Source organism: Caretta caretta, chromosome 15 (assembly GCF_965140235.1).
Source record: "Caretta caretta isolate rCarCar2 chromosome 15, rCarCar1.hap1, whole genome shotgun sequence".
NCBI classification, from domain to species: Eukaryota; Metazoa; Chordata; order Testudines; family Cheloniidae; genus Caretta; species Caretta caretta.
Window position 1 is genome coordinate 25,236,734 of NC_134220.1, and position 18,088 is coordinate 25,254,821.

Below are 18,088 nucleotides of genomic sequence, written 5' to 3' on the forward strand. Positions count from 1 at the left end.
TAGGTTGGCCAGAAAGAAAAGTAAACAGAATGGGAGATAGAGAGTTTTGAAAGGGGCTAAAAAAAGAACCTTACTCTCCCTAAAACAACATTATAAAAATAGCAATAAAACCTCAAGAGAACTGACAAAGTACTGAGTCTGGTAACTATTCTTCATTTTTTCCCCACTTATCTGCCAAGATACAATATAAATCCAGTCATGGACAGTAAAGAACAATTTAATAAACAAACATACTTTGCAGCTCACAATTTCCAAAAGACAGGAAGACTTCACTTCCATATTACAAAGCATCATGTAATTTTACTGATAATCTTGATAATACATTGTACTCCACACACACTACTTTTTTACCTGTGTAATACCACGTCAATGGATAAAAGAGTTGTGGCCAGCAAACTTCATTTCGATTGCAGTCGTATTCTGTATAGTTCATCTGAAATCTACAAACACAATTTTAAAAAAACCTTAAATTGCAACTATGGTACAACCAGTCACCAGTGCAAATGCAGAGAAAAACAAATTAGAAAGATGTTTGGAGTAAATAATCTTGCAGCTGTTTCTTTATTAAATTATTTTTGCATGAAAGATCAATTAAAACAGGAGCATTAACCTGACGACTTCCTTTCTAATCAATCAATCTCTCATTTTTAGCCATGGGATGATTTAAGGGAATGTTCCTTCTTCTGATGAGCACAGATTTACACCAAGGAAGAGGATTCTTTTGGGGGTAGTACCAGGGTTTTAAACCAGAAGAACTGGGATGAAACTGAGATAGGAAAATTTAGGTTGAATATAATGGAAAAAAAAAAACTTATTTATGGTAAGAATTTTTAGTCCATAACATAGTTTCCTGAAGGAAAGTCTCATCTCTTGAGAAACTTAAAACTAGACTGGACAAAGCAATATAAAGTTTACTATAGGAAACAAGCTTGCCTTGCTGGGGCTGACCTAACAGACCTTTCCATACATAATTCTATGGTTCTAGTAGCAAAAGAACAAATACTATGCTTTAGAAATAACAACAATTGTTTGAATGTACCTACAAGGCAAGTGTCAGTTTAGGGGCTGATCCAGCACCCGTTATCCATTTAAGTGAATCTCACAAATAATTCTACTGAGGGACTTGTCACACAAGTAAACATCGCAGGATGAGGCCGAGATGCAGAGTACCCTTCAACTCTCACTGAGATTCCTCTGATTTAGTGGGATTTAAGGCACTTTACAGAAACAGACACTGAACTGGTAGAAGAGCTGTGATTCAGTGCAGTCTAACCAAGCCTCAAACCTAATGACTATTTTCTGGCAAACCAAATTTACTATTTTATTATTGCTATTTTAATTTGGTATTTCTTCATAGTTGATGATAGATATCTGCTTTCTATAAAAAGTTACCTCGTCATTGGAATGGGTGGTTGAGCTGGTACTTTAATAAATTGGACTGAAGAAGTGATAGGAAGAGAACTGGACTTATTTTCGCAGATAATCCCACATTGGAATTGCCATATCACTGTTGAAAAACTGAAAGAAAATTAACATACAATCAGTGTAATTTATATGGGAAATATCAAATGGATATCAAAGAGAATATCTTATAAAGGGTTTTTTAATAATATTTACAGTGTACCTGTTGCTGTATTCTTGCACTGCACTTTCATAATTTTACTAGTTATTCTCTATTTTAATCAGAGCTGGGCAATATCATTCTCCTCGATCCCAATTAAAATTTCAATACACTTGAGTTTAATACAAATGCTTTTCACTTTTATATTGTCTTTTCATCATGGCTAACAAAGCATTTAATAAACATTGATGGAAGCCTCACATCACACTGTGATTCAGGTAAGTATCATGCCAATGTTACCTAGCAGTAAATTGAATTGCAGAGAAGTTAAGTGGCTTGCCCTGGGTAACCCAGCCAGTCAGTATCAGAGCTATGACCAGTACTCAGAATAGCAGTCAGGTAAGATCCCTAAGCAACAATGCACATTTGCCAGTCCAAACAAATGCTCATTTTGCATGGACAGTGGGTAAATGTTTTTGTTTTGTTTTGCTTTTTTGCAGACACAACTTTGGCATACACAAAATAGAAAATTTTACCTATAAAGGTTTATATTATCTACATCTAATGAGATGGAATGTATAAAACTTACTGCTAACGTGAGCTTTTGACACTTGAAACTTATGAGTTTTGGGTTATTTTCTTCTGGAATTTTTCCACTTATGCTTTCAAATATATAGCTTGCTACTAATGTGTGTGTCAAGTGAAACTACACAAGTAACAAAGTTATTTACAAGCAGAGAGAAACATGGTGGCTAATAAAAGAGAGACTTTCAGGTTAAAATAATACATTTCCTTACTGCTGTTGCTAGCAACATTGGAGGAGACTTTTTTTAAATTGTTTCAGTTTTAATAAGTCTATTTTATCTTTCACCAATAATTTACTTTTTGCACATCTTACCTTGGAAAGGAAAACAAGCTAACCAGAAAGTGAAAGTGATTATGGACTAGAGCAGCTGGATTTGGGTTGCAAACACTGCGGAGAAGAAACCCAAGCAAAACCCTAGATAATCATGAAAAACCTGTAAGCAACTTTTTTTTTAAACTACATATTTTTGGCTTCATTTACCCAACAGTGTCCAACTATACTTGAACACAATATTCACCAAATATAACAAGTGCCATGATTCTGTTGTACCTGATCTGTACACCGAGTATCTCTTCCTGTGCAATCCCTTCTACTGCACCCACGTCAGCAGTGATTATGTGAATATTCAGGTTAGCAGGAATATCTGAGCAGATGCCGTTCAAATTTCCAGCACTTGCATTTGCACTAGAATTAGGTGGATCTAAACCTATTCAGGAAAACAGAGTTATTTAGATTTGAAAAAAATATATATTAAAAACATATTTTATACATTATCACGATACAGTGAGATACTAATAAAAACTGCATAGGAATAAAACAAAAATGTCTTTTCTTCCTTGGAGAAAAGAGAGGTTCCACATGAAATACTGAGATTGATAAAATTTTATTTTTACTGTCAATCTGTACACATGACATAAATTGACATTTTTATTTCCTCATTGTCATAAAAAATGTTCAGAGTATCAGTATTTATATTTAATTTGTGGGGGGATTGGGGGAATGGTATTGCATATACACAGAAAAAGAGGATTTCTCATAATTTGACATTAAAACACTGTTACCGTACACCTTTACTATGGTTTTATAAGAGAAACTAAAATTTTCTAATCATATTGTAAAGTAAAACTAAAATCTATATTAATCTAAAATACAGATGAAGCTTTGACTTACGTATTATTTCCACCAAATCATTTAGATCACTGTAACTTGAGTTGCCTCTCTTCCCAACATGAGTAGCTTGTATTAATGAATTAAGTCTATCAGTTACATCCTCCCTGCAAAACACTCATGTTGTAATACATTACAAATAAACCTATATCTACACCACTCTGGGCTGTGATTTTATTAGATCTTGTCAGTACTTGTACAGGAGATCCAATATGAAAACCCAAGTGCTGCTGGAATTGATGTGGATGACTCAGTAAGGTGACACACTTCCTTTTGAACCAGTAAACTCCATGCCCAGGCATAATAAAATGGATTGCTATGCTACTGGAGGGGCCATTTTGTGGATGAGATGTAAAACAAGGGTATTCAGCATTTGTTGTCATTAAGTACCCATCCCTAGAGAGGAAGGCCAGTCCAATGCTTCAAACACTAGTGTGGAACTTTGGAGACCTAGGTTTGATTCCCAACTCTCTCACAGATTTCCTGTGTGCTTCCGTTTCCCATCGGTAAAATGGGGATAAAAGCATTGCCCTAGCAATGTTGTGAGGATAAATACATTCAAGTTTGTGGAGTCCTTAGAGATTATAGAAATGGGGGCCTATAGGGATTTTAATGAGACATTTATTAGTAGTTTGAAGTTTCAAAATTCTCAGTGCATGCTCTTAAACAAATTTCAGCTATTTGAGTTATTCCAGTGAAAAAAATAGGTCTTTTTTTTAAATGGGGAAAAATTATTTATTGACATTCTCCCAAGTCCAAAACTACTTTAAAGATTTTGCTGAAACTACTAAAAAATTCCCCTTTAAAAAGGCACTAAAAATAGCCATTTTCAAACACAAAAGTTACATAATTAGAGAAATATGAATGTGTGGATATAAGAGGCTTGTATGGGAAGTGTTTTGCAGCACGGGCTATCGTAAGTCAAAACAAAAACCCACCACTATAATAATATCAAATTAGTTAAAGTGCATCGGTTTCTTATTTTGAATACTAACATAAGAGTTCTATAAATATTTAAAGCCACAAATGAATACAGGGGGGAGGAGGACAGGATAACCCATATATACCTCACCTTAACTGACCGCAATCTTCATTAATATTAACTTCTAAAATGCATCCAGATAGTGAATTTAATCCAAACAGAACTGGTGAGAAAGTTGCTGATGTACACAAACCACTGCCAACTACAAAATGAAAACATTTATTTGCGTTTCTCATAGAAACTTTTCAGTCTCTAGCTTGCAAATTTGTAGAAAGCTACTTTGATTTAGAATGCTAAAACAAATACTACTAAAATTCTATTTATCTTAAGTGTCCATCCATTTTCATTTGTAGCATCTTAAAAATTACAGATTCTTCAGTACTTTGTTTTATTGCGTATGTCTTGCACTTCCATATAAATGACAATACTTCATATTACCTGTTAGTGTATTTTTCCAGTATTTCAGGAGTGGTCTTTTATTCAAGAGAGCACTATATACAAAATAAAATTATGATACAGGAAAGTCTGATTTATACATGTATATTTCATTGTATTTGGAGTTTCTATAATAAATTTATCTAAACTCCAAGAAACACTAGATTAGCAACCCAGAGCAGTCTGGGAAGGCCAAAATAAAAAAAGATGTAGCAAAACACATAATAAAATTAGAGTATTTTTGGTTTATATTGCAAGTTGTGATTAAAACAGCATATCAAAAGGTAGTACCTGGCTGCCAAAGTTTTAGAATGGTAACAGTCTCAGAAGAAATATTTACGGCTCTAACAGGTTTGCCAACTTGGTAACCTAAACACAGAAAGAGAAACTGAGAAAGTTTTATAAGAATTCATCAGCACTGACAAACATTTTTATAATACATAAAACTCCCCAAGTTCTTAAAAATGCCATGGTCTAGAGAACTGAGTTCAGAAATGAAGGCTAGGAACTACTGGATTCTAATCTTGGCTCACTAACTACTCTGTGACCTTGGGGATAATGATACGGACCTCCTTTGTAAAGTGCTTTGAGATCTACTGCTGAAAAGCACTGTATAAGAGCTAGGTATTATAGTTAGTCTCAGTTACTCTCACAAAAGAGAGCTGTAAGGATTAGTTAATGTTTGTAAAATACTGTACTGTCTAAAAGTGCCTAGTAGTATAATCATGAAGCCTTCTCATTTTGCTAGAAGTATTGTCTCCTACAGTTCTGAACGTGTTGGGAAACCCTAATTGACTGATGAGGTGCTTAGTTTCACATCTAAACAGAACTTTTCATTATAGCAAGAATGGTTTCACTTCAAACAAAAGAGTATTAACGACTTTCAGAAAACAGTAAGAGCCAAATTCTACCTTGTGTTAGCTGGCTGCACTATGGAAGAGAGGAAAGAGGGCAAAGAAAGCCTCTTCTCTTCTATCTTCCTATGCAGCCACAGAGCAACATTCAAATTCAACATTCAAGGGAGCATTAGGATGAAAATTGCTAATGCATCATTTCAATGGGAATACTTACAGTAGCAAGCACTATGCCTGTTAGTGTTTTCATGATCAGATCCTAATATTTTAGTTCTACAATATCTGATGATACTTTTCAGCATCATCAATATTATCAGTAGCAGGGTAGAAAATGGAGAGGCTGTGATTATCAACATTAAGATGAAAATGAGAGAGATAAAAAATAAAATTGGGCATAACTGGTTATGGCTATCAATAAAAAAGTTGTTCCCCCCCGCCAAATCAGCCAGCAGAAGCTAAAGTAAAACAGAGTATTATTACCTGGATTCCCAGATAGTTCTGTTGTATTAGTACTATTGAAGCTTACAAAGTTTACTGAAAATCTCTGTGTCAGTATTTCTATTAAAAGAAAAAAAATGTAAATAATTTCTTAGAAAAAAAGTAGTCCATTGCAATACTTTTGTTACGTAAAAAAGCAAGTGCATCAACAATTAAACTCCCTCTCCCCCCACCCTCACAGTCACCAAAGTCTTGTTAACTAACATATACATCAACCAGCAGCTGCCATGTAGACCCACGCTCTTGGATTGTGCATGCTCATATAGGATTTCAAAAGCTGATTAACACCTTCTATGAAGCCTCTCAAATCCAGCAATGCAGGCCACTGACACATGCCTTTTTTTGTGTAAACAGTACATAGAATATCAACCTCCAATCATTGATTAATAAATAACTACCCTAAAACTAACAATATACCAACCAGACACACCACTTGGCTCTTCTTAGCCCAATGGAAAATTCTATTTCAAACTGCATTGTCTTCTGATGTTTGATTAAAAGTATTTTTCACAAAACTTCTATGCTGAGAAAAAAACTATTTCTGAATAAACTATTTTGTAGAGATGCATTATAGTACCTCCATCACATAGTTCTCCAGTGAGGACTGTGACATTTATTTCCTCTATTGTCTTGCCTTTCCATATGAACATATAATATTCTGCAAAGGTCACATTTATACATAAAACCTCAGTACGCTGAATGTCTTCTGCAAAGAAAAGAACAGTTCATTTGATGGAAACCATACTAATGAAAGAGGTCATTACATCTTAAGGAAGATTTTCTATAAAATGCAATAAAAAAAACCTATAACAGCCTTCATTCTAACTTTTTCTGAAAAACAAAAACACCTCCGTTTTAGTGTTTAGTTACTACGATACCATACCAATGCAGAGCATCTAAGATGCACTCTTCTAGCCTGGAGATCTTCTACATGAAAGTGCAGATCAACTGGCTGTAAGATAGAAAAGGAGTACTTGTGGCACCTTAGAGACTAACCAATTTATTTGAGCATAAGCTTTCGTGAGCTACAGCTCACTTCAGCGGATGCATACTGTGGAAAGTGTAGAAGATCTTATTATATACACACAAAGCATGAAAAAATACCTCCTCCCACCCCCTCTCCTGCTGGTAATAGCTTATCTAAAGTGACCACTCTCTTTACAATGTGTATGATAATCAAGGTGGGCCATTTCCAGCACAAATCCAAGGTTTAACAAGAACGTCTAAGGGGGGGGGGGGGTGTAGGAAAAAACAAGGGGCAATAGGCTACCTTGCATAATGACTTAGCCACTCCCAGTCTCTATTTAAGCCTAAATTAATAGTATCCAATTTGCAAATGAATTCCAATTCAGCAGTTTCTCGCTGGAGTCTGGATTTGAAGTTTTTTTGTTGTAAAATAGCAACTTTCATGTCTGTAATCGCGTGATCAGAGAGATTGAAGTGTTCTCCGACTGGTTTATGAATGTTATAATTCTTGACATCTGATTTATGTCCATTTATTCTTTTACGTAGAGACTGTCCAATTTGACCAATGTACATGGCAGAGGGGCATTGCTGGCACATGATGGCATATATCACATTGGTGGATGTGCAGGTGAACGAGCCTCTGATAGTGTGGCTCATGTTATTAGGCCCTCTGATGGTGTCCCCTGAATAGATATGTGGGCACAGTTGGCAACAGGCTTTGTTGCAAGGATAGGTTCCTGGGTTAGCGGTTCTGTTGTGTGGTATGTGGTTGCTGGTGAGTATTTGCTTCAGGTTGGGGGGCTGTCTGTAGGCAAGGACTGGCCTTTCTCCCAAGATTTGAGAGTGTTGGGTCATCCTTCAGGATAGGTTGTAGATCCTTAATAATGCGTTGGAGGGGTTTTAGTTGGGGGCTGAAGGTGACGGCTAGTGGCGTTCTGTTATTTTCTTTGTTAGGCCTGTCCTGTAGTAGGTGACTTCTGGGAACTCTTCTGGCTCTATCAATCTGTTTCTTCACTTCCGCAGGTGGGTACTGTAGTTGTAAGAATGCTTGATAGAGATCTTGTAGGTGTTTGTCTGAGGGGTTGGAGCAAATGCGGTTTTATCACAGAGCTTGGCTATAGACGATGGATCGTGTGGTGTGGTTGTAAGATGCATTTAATGAGAAAGGAGGTTTTTCAAAATACCAATCTATACATCTGCATGTGGGTGGGGTTCAACTATTATACTTGAGTGTAAACTTTAAATATAGCCAAAGGGATCCGTACATCTTAACTCCATTACAACTGTTCAATTACTTTTGCTACTGGCTAAGATATATAAGGACTAGAGGTCTGATCCAACTCCCACTGAAGTCAATAGACTTCTTTACATAGACTTCAAAGGGAGATGGATTAGACTTTAAGATTTTTCAATTTGCATAGCACTAAGTTTTGTTTTGTTTTAGTTTCAGGTAATTGCAAAGATCTCTTTTAACATCTTAACTTAATCATCAACTCCTTGTCTCTTTAAGGATAGTAAGAATAATATGAGTACAGAAAAGACACATACCTGGTTTAGTGATGAAGTTACGTACATCAGTTACACTCCCATAGATCACATTTTGTTGGATGGTGTCTGACAAGAAAAACAGGAAATGCAGCAAATCTAACTAGCAAATGAGACACAGCCTCATACTGTTTCCTCATCCAAGGTAGAGGATTTATTAAACTATAAAAAAAATGAGTTAGAAAATAAACAAGCAAAAGTAAAAGACTAGACAGTCATTACAACACAACAGGTTCCTCTGAAAAAGCATGCTTTATATGACACAACAAAATAAGCTATTTTTGCTGAGTCGCTGTATTAAGATGCGAGCGATAAAACGGACCCAAGCAATGCCCTCAGACACACAGGTACAACAGGAAGACTGAATTAGGCCCAGACACTTTAAGCCTCTAGTTGTACAAATACACGTTTTCAGAAGAGCAGTAATGATACCAACACTATTTTCTAATTATAATCAGATCTTTCTTATTAAATGATAATGTATGGTATTTTGAAGGATTAATATGCTCCCACAAAAGTGCAACGTGTGACAAGAAGTGAGGTGAGGGGAGTATTTTACAGCGTAAAGAGAATGTCTTACTTTGGAAATTTCATTGGCAAACAACTTAAGATATGTTGTCCTCATGCTGGCACAATGGCCAGGGGGTAATGTAACTCTATAACTGAGACCCAGGAGATAATGCTTCGTACACTAGGAGAACAAAGTGTTACAGAGAAGCCACTTATGACTAACTCTAAAGGGAGGATAGTGTCCGCCCTTGGCTGAGGAAAAAAAGTTCTTACAACAGTCTGAATACAGGAAAGGGATGCTCTCGATGGGGGCTAGTATTTAAACCCTGTTGGCCAAAATTTGTACTCGGTGGGAGAGGGGAAACTGAGGAAGTCATAACCCAAGCTCAAAGTCTCATATCCTGAATCTGGGGACCCTAAAGCAGGAGGCTTGCCACAAGAACCAGTCAGTCAACAGTTGAATGGCTGAAATGCCTTGCAAGTGAGAAGTTTTGTTAGATCATAACAAAAACAATGTAGGATATCATGTTGTCCATAAATAGCTACCATATTATCAGTCTTAGGACTTTAAGATCACTATATCTATTCTTAAATCAATATCAGTACATTTTCTCAAAGCAAACACAACATACCTCCAGTACCACTGTTTATCATCACATTATGAGACAATCCTTCCTTGTAAGCTGACAGACTAGTAACACATTTAACATCAAAATTCTGAAGGAATGCTACTGGGGCGTTTCCAACACACTGCCCAGCCATGGATCGCTGCATGCAGTTCAAAAGAAAAGAATATGAAGATGGAATTTATTCTAGTTCTACTGTTCAAGCTAAAAAGCACACCGCCATTTCATTGTACATGGTGTCTGTACTATGCCCACCTACACTTATCTCAAAACAAGCAAGCCATTAGACCAAAATTTATATTTAAAAAAAATCAGATTTTAAAACATAATTCAAGGTTTCACTGTGATTTGCTAGACCAACTACAATCAGTGATTCTAAAATGAAAATTCTAAAATGTAAAGAAAATTAGAAAAAGCCTGAGTAGTTGAGGATGGAGCTAATAGAAAATAAAGTTTTCAGTTAAAGAGCAGGGATTATAAAAAATACAAAAATATGTAAAGAACCCCTAAAAATGTTAAGTTATGCCAAATTTGTTTATATTTCTTGAGTGTATTCTTCTTGGTTAAATTCAAAATATTAATTTATATGGGAAAATATTGATGGTAGAGAGATGATTATTTTTTTTAATGTGAATGTTCTGCTAGTTGAAAAGTGTATTTCACCAGTTCAAAACAGCTACTCACAGAATTGCTTGTATCTGTCTTTGTTCCTATACACTGAGACAGACAAATAAGGAAAAGAAAGAAAAAACAAAACCCAAATACTGCTAACATGAAGCTATTACCTGACGAATTGTAAAATACTCATTCTCTGTTGTCATAATTGGATCTCCTTGTTTGTAACCACTTAAAGGTTTTTCTGGAACAGTTTGCAAAGGAATCTTAAATGAAGAAACTAGAGATGAAGAACTGCAAACAAATGTTAAAAAATAAATGATTAGTGTATCACCTATCCAATACAAATAATTACTCATTATCTCTTTCAAATCTCCCTCTTTCATATTACCTCTAAATCCATACACACAGTTACATTTCACTATAAAACTTAAATAATGCATATATTTTAAAATGTTGGTTTTGGATAGTTCCTGTAAACAACATTATTCGCATTACAGAAGTGGTATAACAACTTCTTTGGCGTATGATAACTATTCGATACATTCACTATGACTTTTTTTTATTAAAACTTACACAGACCCATGGTAGAAGTAGCCAAGAAATGGTGAATTGTTAAGAGGAGACTGTACACACAAGAAGGGAAACCAGTCAGGAGCACTGTTCGTTGTCTGAACAGAGCACAATTGGTCAAAAGGCAGGTTTACATTCCCACCAAACACTCCAGCAAAACATGATCCACTGAACAATTGCTTCAAATCTGGCGTGCATTCCTTGAAATAAAAAAGAAAACGGAAGCTGTTTAACATGACAGGGCTTTTTTTCTGCTTCACCAAGGATGCTCTCTCATTGCCTGTGATGATATACATACCAGGATTATTTAAAAGGGAGCTCCTAGCACTACTCAGAGTTAAGATTAAAATGGAAATACTGACACAAATGTTGTATTCCATAACACATTTAGCAGAGTCATAACATTTGAGCAGAGTATGGCCTTTTAAGTGTTTTCACTATATCAAGTTTCCCTTTTTAAAATTCATTAATTAAAAACCAGAGGACAATAACAGAAACAGTGTTTCCAGTGAAATTTAGTGCTTGGGACACTTCTAGTGAAGTCCACTATTTATAGTGTTTTAAAGTTATGTACTTACTCTTCAAAGACAGACAGTCGATACCAATGTACAATATTTTAACAAATAATTTCTCAGGTATTTTAGTGGACTTTGCTGTATTTCCCTAAGAGTACTGGTAACATAATACTTTAAAGGGAATAACTTAAAAATTATATGTATAATAAGTACCAGATCACAGCAACAACGAATATCACAAATTCCAGCTGTCAGGTTACAAGGACAAGAGCCAAGGGGCTGAAACACTTGGTTAGGGATGACGGTTGCATTTTCTATAAAAGGGTAATATAAAATAAAGTTAGGCCATAAAATTAACATTTTCATTTGCATTGCAGTACCACTAATCAGATTTGAGACAACATTCTTTTAAAAAAGAAAAAGAGAAAGTATGCATTAAAGGTAATTCCTACCTTATACATTTTATTTTTTAAAATATTGACAAATAGTACCAAGGTTCTTTTATTGCTGCCCTATCTCCAATTACCTTACATTTTGGGCCAAACCCACCCCAACCAAACTCACTAAGGACTCCCCTCTAACAGGCAACTTCACATCTCAGATGTCTAACCTAAAAGATTAGAAGAATCCTGTTTGCATTAAGACTGAACAGATGGAAAGTGACTACTAAAATAAATTAGATGTTACATATCCACATTGTGACAGGTTGGACCACAGAAACCCCCTGGGAGCTACCATCTGATGTTCCAAGACTACTTCTGTCCCTGCTTTCCTGCCCAGTCAGCTAAGGACTTCAGTGCCCTGCTTGGTTTGAGCTAGACCCGCTAGCCTGCTGCAAACCCAGACCCAGGTCTGAACCACATCCTGTAACAGCTGTAGGCTTAATTGAAAGCTGCATGCAGCAGTGTGCCTGTTTTTAACACTCAGATGCCCAACTCCTAATGGGGTCCAAACCCTGAATAAATCCGTTTTACCCTGTATAAAGCTTAAACATAGTCTAGTTATGTCATATATACATTCATAAGCATATCTCCATAAACCCCTATGGGGGGCACCGTCACACACATCACTATATTTTAATCATCACTTCTCTTCTGTTTAAAAAAAATAATGATCATTAATTGAAAAAAATAAAACAATTACTACTAGTCTGCCTCACAAGCAATGGAACTGCAAAGGGAGTTTAGCTTGTAATTACCTTATTAAATCAATTTTGCAAATGCCCAAAAGACACAACTGTAGCCCCCCAAAAATATGGGGTACAATGCTGGCTGGTGCAACTGATGTTAATGAGTGTTTTGATTTGATTTAATCCTTTGTCTATAAATTATAAATACATTAAATTTGGAGCAACAAGAGTTAGCACACTGGGAAGTGCCAAGGAAGACATACAAATATTCAAAAATGAAACTGGAACCAGACAAAATATTGATTTTTTTTTAACTACCTAAACACTTACCTGACACATTTCCCGTAAAGGAAGAGTTGGCATATATTTCAGCTTGAATCAGGAGATTTGCCAATGTTTTTGAACCACGGCAAGCAGAAACTTGAAGAGTCTCAACAACGCAAAGTGGCTCCATGCAGCAATCAGTTGCATTAGACAAACACAACTGCAGGTTTCTCATCAAGGTTACAGTCACTTTGGAAACATTCTGAAAAACATCAGTTAAAGTTTGACAGCTATTTTTAAATTTACTAGATTGTACCCTGCATCACCTTTGTGCAGGGCAAGCATCATTGACAGTGTATCCCTTCTGCTACCTGTGTTATAACTGAAGCCTCTGTATATTATTGTATCAAAAATAATACTTGTTTTGGGACAAACTTGAAATGTCTGCATTGAGATTTGCAAGTAAACAAAGCTGTGAAATGTATGCAGAATTTATTAACATATCTACACTGATGTTTGCTCACATTTAAATGAATTATACTACCTCAAAACTTACATGCACAAACCTAAAACAAGCAAAAGGATTCATTTTTGGTTCCTCATAAAGTCCTGCCAGCTGTGGTTTGGACTGATTTTGCTGTCCATCAAAGCCTCAACTTAGCAAACACTTCTGGATGACCACAAGCCATGAAAATCATGGTATCCCACAGAAATTCTAGAATTCATAATAATAAATAAAAGTGATAGTCTAGCATTTACGTAGCACCTTTCATTCTTATATAACACCTTTCAAAAGATCTCAATCCCCTTCACAAACTACAGACAGATAGCAAGTGCATCTACTTCTGGAGAGGCAGGCAGCAGTCAACCACCATGACATATTGGCATGAGAAAAGGTTCAGAAAAGGGCAACTAAAATGATTAGGGGTTTGGAACGGGTCCCATATGAGGTGAGATTAAAGAGGCTAGGACTTTTCAGCTTGGAAAAGAGGAGATTAAGGGGGGATATGATAGAGGTATATAAAATCATGAGTGGTGTGGAGAAAGTGAACAAGGAAAAGTTATTTACTTGTTCCCATAATATAACAACTAGGGACCACAAAGTGAAATTAATGGGCAGCAGGTTTAAAATAAATAAAAGGAAGTTCTTCTTCACTCAGCACACAGTCAACCTGTGGAACTTCTTGCCTGAGGAGGTTGTGAAGGCTAGGACTATAACAGGGTTTAAAAGAGAACTGAATAAATTAATGGAGGTTAAGGCCTATTAGCCAGGATGGGTAAGGAATGGTGTCCCTAGCCTCTGTTTGTCAGAGGGTGGAGATGGATGGCAGGAGAGAGATCACTAGATCATAATCTGTTAGGTTCACTCCCTCTGGGGCACCTGGCATTGGCCACTGTCGGTACACAGGATACTGGGCTGGATGGACCTTTGGTCTGACCCAGTATGGCTATTCTTATGTTCTTATGACAGAGCTGAATTTTGGCTAAACTACACCCCTAAATCCCTATTCTTATCAGAAGTGTGGTGGGATCTTCAGTGTCCACAAGAATGATTATTCCAAGAAGTAAGAGATCAAGACAAGAAATCAAACATGGGTATTCTTTATGCTACCATTAAATTAGCTTCACATTAACTTTTAATACACCAAACTTCTACTCCCTACCTTTAGAGTGAAGAATCAGTATTTTACGTACCATACCATAAGAAACATTCAAACTCCATTCACCATATCTGTTACTCCCACTGCAGTAGGCAACGGTAGGCAACATTCCTAAATTTAAAAGAAAAAACGGTAAAATTTGTTTTGCTGCTTTACGTCATTCTCATCTACACTTGGAGCAAAGTTAAACCCCGATCCTGCAACTGGCTCCATATGGCAGAATAGATAAAAATCATGGATTTATTTAAATTGGATTTGTTTTAATTTTGTTATTTAAATTATAATCAGATTTAATTTTAAAAACATATATTTTTAAAAAGAAAAACTTAATTTCATACAAAATATGTTAAGGCCTAGATTTATAATCTCTTAAAACACTGAAATAAAAAATAAATATGCTGAAACCATGAGCCTCTGTCAAAAACTTTCCATTAAAGGCTGCTTTTCTCTATAAAGAAATAAGCAGAGGAAAACCATCTAACTTTTGAAAGTGAAGCTTTACCAATATGGCACAATATTAGTAAATAAGCAATATATTATTCACCATTTTGTAACATACTAAAAATGTACAATTAAGAATCTGAAAATATTAAGCTACAATCCAGTGGTTCTCAAACTTTTGTACTGGTGACCCCTTTCACATAGCAAGCCTCTGTGTGCGACCCCCACCCCTTATAAATTAAAAACACTTTTTTATATATTTAACACCATTAAAAATGCTGGAGGCAAAGCAGGGTTGGGGTGAAGGTTGACAGCTCGCAACCCCCAATGTAATAACCTCACAACCCCCTGAGGGGTCCCGACCCCCAGTCTGAGAACCCCTGAGCTACATAGCTGCTTAAATAAATGTATAAAGTTACACTGTACCCTTCTGTAGGTAGCAAACACATGTACCAAATCTAGTGTAAAGACTCTCTTTAGTTGTAAATCAACGTGTTTTAAAGGTTATATGAAATACTGAGAATACACCTTTCTTTAGAAAATTACTGAAGTACAAATGGAAAAGTTGATGAAAATCAATTATTTAAATTGAGGCTTTTAATTTGGTGATTTAAATCACCTTAGTATAAATCAATCCACCTTGCCTCATTGGCAGACTCCCATGTCCACATGAAGCCTCAGTGGAGACAATGGGGCTCTGTGCAGTGCTGGTTGTAGGATCAAGGCCTTATTTGATCAGTAGGAGTACTCTGGAGCACCCAGTACAGAGGCAATTGTAAAACAAGGTATACAATTTTCCTTCCAATCATCTTAGGAACAGAAAGTGAATTAAGATTTCAACTAATATTTGTTTGACTGTAGTTTTTAAAAGTAATGGTTTTAAGTGATCTCACCTGTCTCAGTGTTCACATGAATTACATTTATAGCCAGAGCAACATCTGCTGAATTCCCAACTAAAAATGAACTGACCGTGGGCCCAGACATGTGGATAAAAGAAGGCTGAAAGACTAAAAAGAAAACAAATTGTATTAATATTCAGAATATCCGCAAAATCTTATATTTATTACAAAATGGGGTGGACACGGCTTGATTTTTTTTCTGGCATTCTAAGTTTAATTTAAATAATTAAAAATAAACAAAGACCAATTTCTCATAGAGCCCAAAAGAATAGTAGCCCACCAGATTTTTGTTTTCTACACTCAAATCTCTGTGACAGCCTCAACAGGTCATTTAAACTTAGCCCAAAGAAACAAACAAAAAATCCTAAAGGATCGTCTGAAGGCTATTTCTAAATTTCTCTTACTCTTCTGGACACACGCACCTTGTGTTTTATGGAGTCTTGTCTGCAGCCTTTGCTAAAAATTAAAAACAAAGTTCTGATATCCTAAAAAATGATGATTACTCCTCCCACAAAATAAACCTCTAGTATCCAGGAACATTTACTGATGTCTGCATATTCCAAGCAGGACTAATACCTTTGGTTTCACACACTGAAGACTCACTTCTGAAAGCCAGATTACCAGAGTACACCCATAACGAGAGAGAGACCTATGGCTTTCTCTGACCCTTCCTTGTCCCCCATTCTCTATGACCAAATAGCCCCATGCAATCCGTCTCCAAAAATCTATAAACACCCACTAGTCATAGTCATTGGTTAACTCTCACTACCTCTCTCATGAGCCACAAGACCCTGACCTGTCCAGCACCTGACCGTACGAGCCCCCTGCCATAGGTCAGTGTGTCCCTCCCCTCCTGCTTCTCCTATGGGATTGATTAATCCTCAATCTGTACACCCCACTCTCTAAAGTCTATGTAACCCCACTCCACTGTCCTAACCCCTGCCCCCTCAGAGATCTCTCTGCCCCCTCCCCATTATCCCATCCTCCGAGCTCCCCCACAGGTCTCAGGTCCCTCCACACTGCCCCCCCTACCCTATCCCCCGTCGGTCTCTCTGGCCTCCCCCCCACCTCCCTCACAGGGCTCTGGGCCGTCCCACAGTCCCCCCATTACGGTTGCCAACCCTCCAGGATTGGCCTGGAGTCTCCAGGAACTACAGATTAATCTTTAATTAAAGATTGTCATGTGATTAAATCCCTAGGAATACGTCCAACCAAAACTGGTAACCCTCCCCCACAACATGTACCTGTGTCCCCCTCCCCCACTTCTCACAGGGGTCACTGCCTGCCCCTCCCCACCCCACCCCACCCCACCCCCAATGGTCTCTGGCCGCCTCTCCCACACAGGTGTCTGCGCTTCGTCCGCTGCCAAGCCTGCCCCGGGTTTGAACTGAACAGCGCCCCGCAGACCCGAGGATGGCAGCCAGACGGGCCCCCCAAACCTAGAGACCCCCGCCCCACAGTTGCCAGGATCCCAACAGCACCCACCGGGGTTCCCTGGCGGGGCCGGGGTCTGGGCCCGCCCCGTGGGGGGCTCAGACCCCGGCAGCAGCAGCAGCACCCAGAGAACAGTAGGGATCATGTCGGGCAGCGGCTGCCCGACAAACGCGGCGGAGGCCGCCTCAGCTCAGCCGCCATCTTGCGGCGGGCCTTGGTCGCTATGGAAACGGCGGCCCGCGGCTCAGAGGGAGGAGGGCGGGGCTGGCGAGGCCACGGGGGGCTGGCTTCAGCCTTCTACCAGGGTGAGGGCTCGGCGGGCTGCAGCCGCTCTCCCCTGAGCGCCCCTCGCCCGTAGCTAATGCTGCCAAGAACGTGTGGGGGTGGGGATGTCCTTGAATACCCCCGGGAATGGCCTCGGCCTGGCTCCCGGCATGGGCGCTCCCCCCCAATAACTAGTCGCCAGGGGCAGCGCACGAGTCAGCCGGGGGTTCTCAGACATTTTAAGGGGGTTACCAAGGGTGGTGTTGGCCCTAGGCCTCAGCAAGCCCAAGCCCCCAGCCCAGGGCAGAAGCCCTTGGGCTTCAGCTTCGGCCGCCTGGGGCAACGGGGCTCAATCTTTGGTCCCCCGTGCTGGGGGAATTCTGCGTCCCTGCGCTTGCGTAGAATTCACGGCCCCCGCAGATTTCTTTGCTTCCCCACAGAAAAAGGACTTCTGACGGGGAAGCAAAGGGTTAGTTGCAAGAGTGGTCACGCGCCCTCTCCCTGGCACTGCAGGCAGGTTGGTTTGGGCAGCCGGAGCAGCCGGTAGAGACGTAAATCACCAC

At 38.3% G+C, this 18,088-nt stretch overlaps 1 protein-coding gene across 1 annotated transcript in view; it reads right to left on the reverse strand.

The window, feature by feature from the left end:
• The window catches only part of LOC125622800 (V-type proton ATPase 116 kDa subunit a 2), a 53,311-nt gene extending 35,831 nt beyond the window's left edge, over nucleotides 1–17,480 (reverse strand). The window contains exons 1-17 of the mRNA XM_048821210.2: nucleotides 17,313–17,480; nucleotides 15,822–15,935; nucleotides 14,522–14,598; nucleotides 12,893–13,088; nucleotides 11,647–11,747; nucleotides 10,922–11,118; nucleotides 10,516–10,639; nucleotides 9,737–9,872; nucleotides 8,598–8,663; nucleotides 6,661–6,789; nucleotides 6,066–6,143; nucleotides 5,023–5,100; nucleotides 4,387–4,498; nucleotides 3,318–3,421; nucleotides 2,697–2,853; nucleotides 1,393–1,518; nucleotides 352–440 (exon numbers count right to left, since the gene is read on the reverse strand). Of these exons, the coding sequence (XP_048677167.2) occupies nucleotides 352–440; nucleotides 1,393–1,518; nucleotides 2,697–2,853; nucleotides 3,318–3,421; nucleotides 4,387–4,498; nucleotides 5,023–5,100; nucleotides 6,066–6,143; nucleotides 6,661–6,789; nucleotides 8,598–8,663; nucleotides 9,737–9,872; nucleotides 10,516–10,639; nucleotides 10,922–11,118; nucleotides 11,647–11,747; nucleotides 12,893–13,088; nucleotides 14,522–14,598; nucleotides 15,822–15,935; nucleotides 17,313–17,406 (1,978 nt within the window). The 5' untranslated portion in view covers nucleotides 17,407–17,480. The remainder of the gene's footprint in view (nucleotides 1–351; nucleotides 441–1,392; nucleotides 1,519–2,696; nucleotides 2,854–3,317; nucleotides 3,422–4,386; nucleotides 4,499–5,022; nucleotides 5,101–6,065; nucleotides 6,144–6,660; nucleotides 6,790–8,597; nucleotides 8,664–9,736; nucleotides 9,873–10,515; nucleotides 10,640–10,921; nucleotides 11,119–11,646; nucleotides 11,748–12,892; nucleotides 13,089–14,521; nucleotides 14,599–15,821; nucleotides 15,936–17,312) is intronic.
• Between the last annotated feature and the right edge of the window lie 608 nt (nucleotides 17,481–18,088).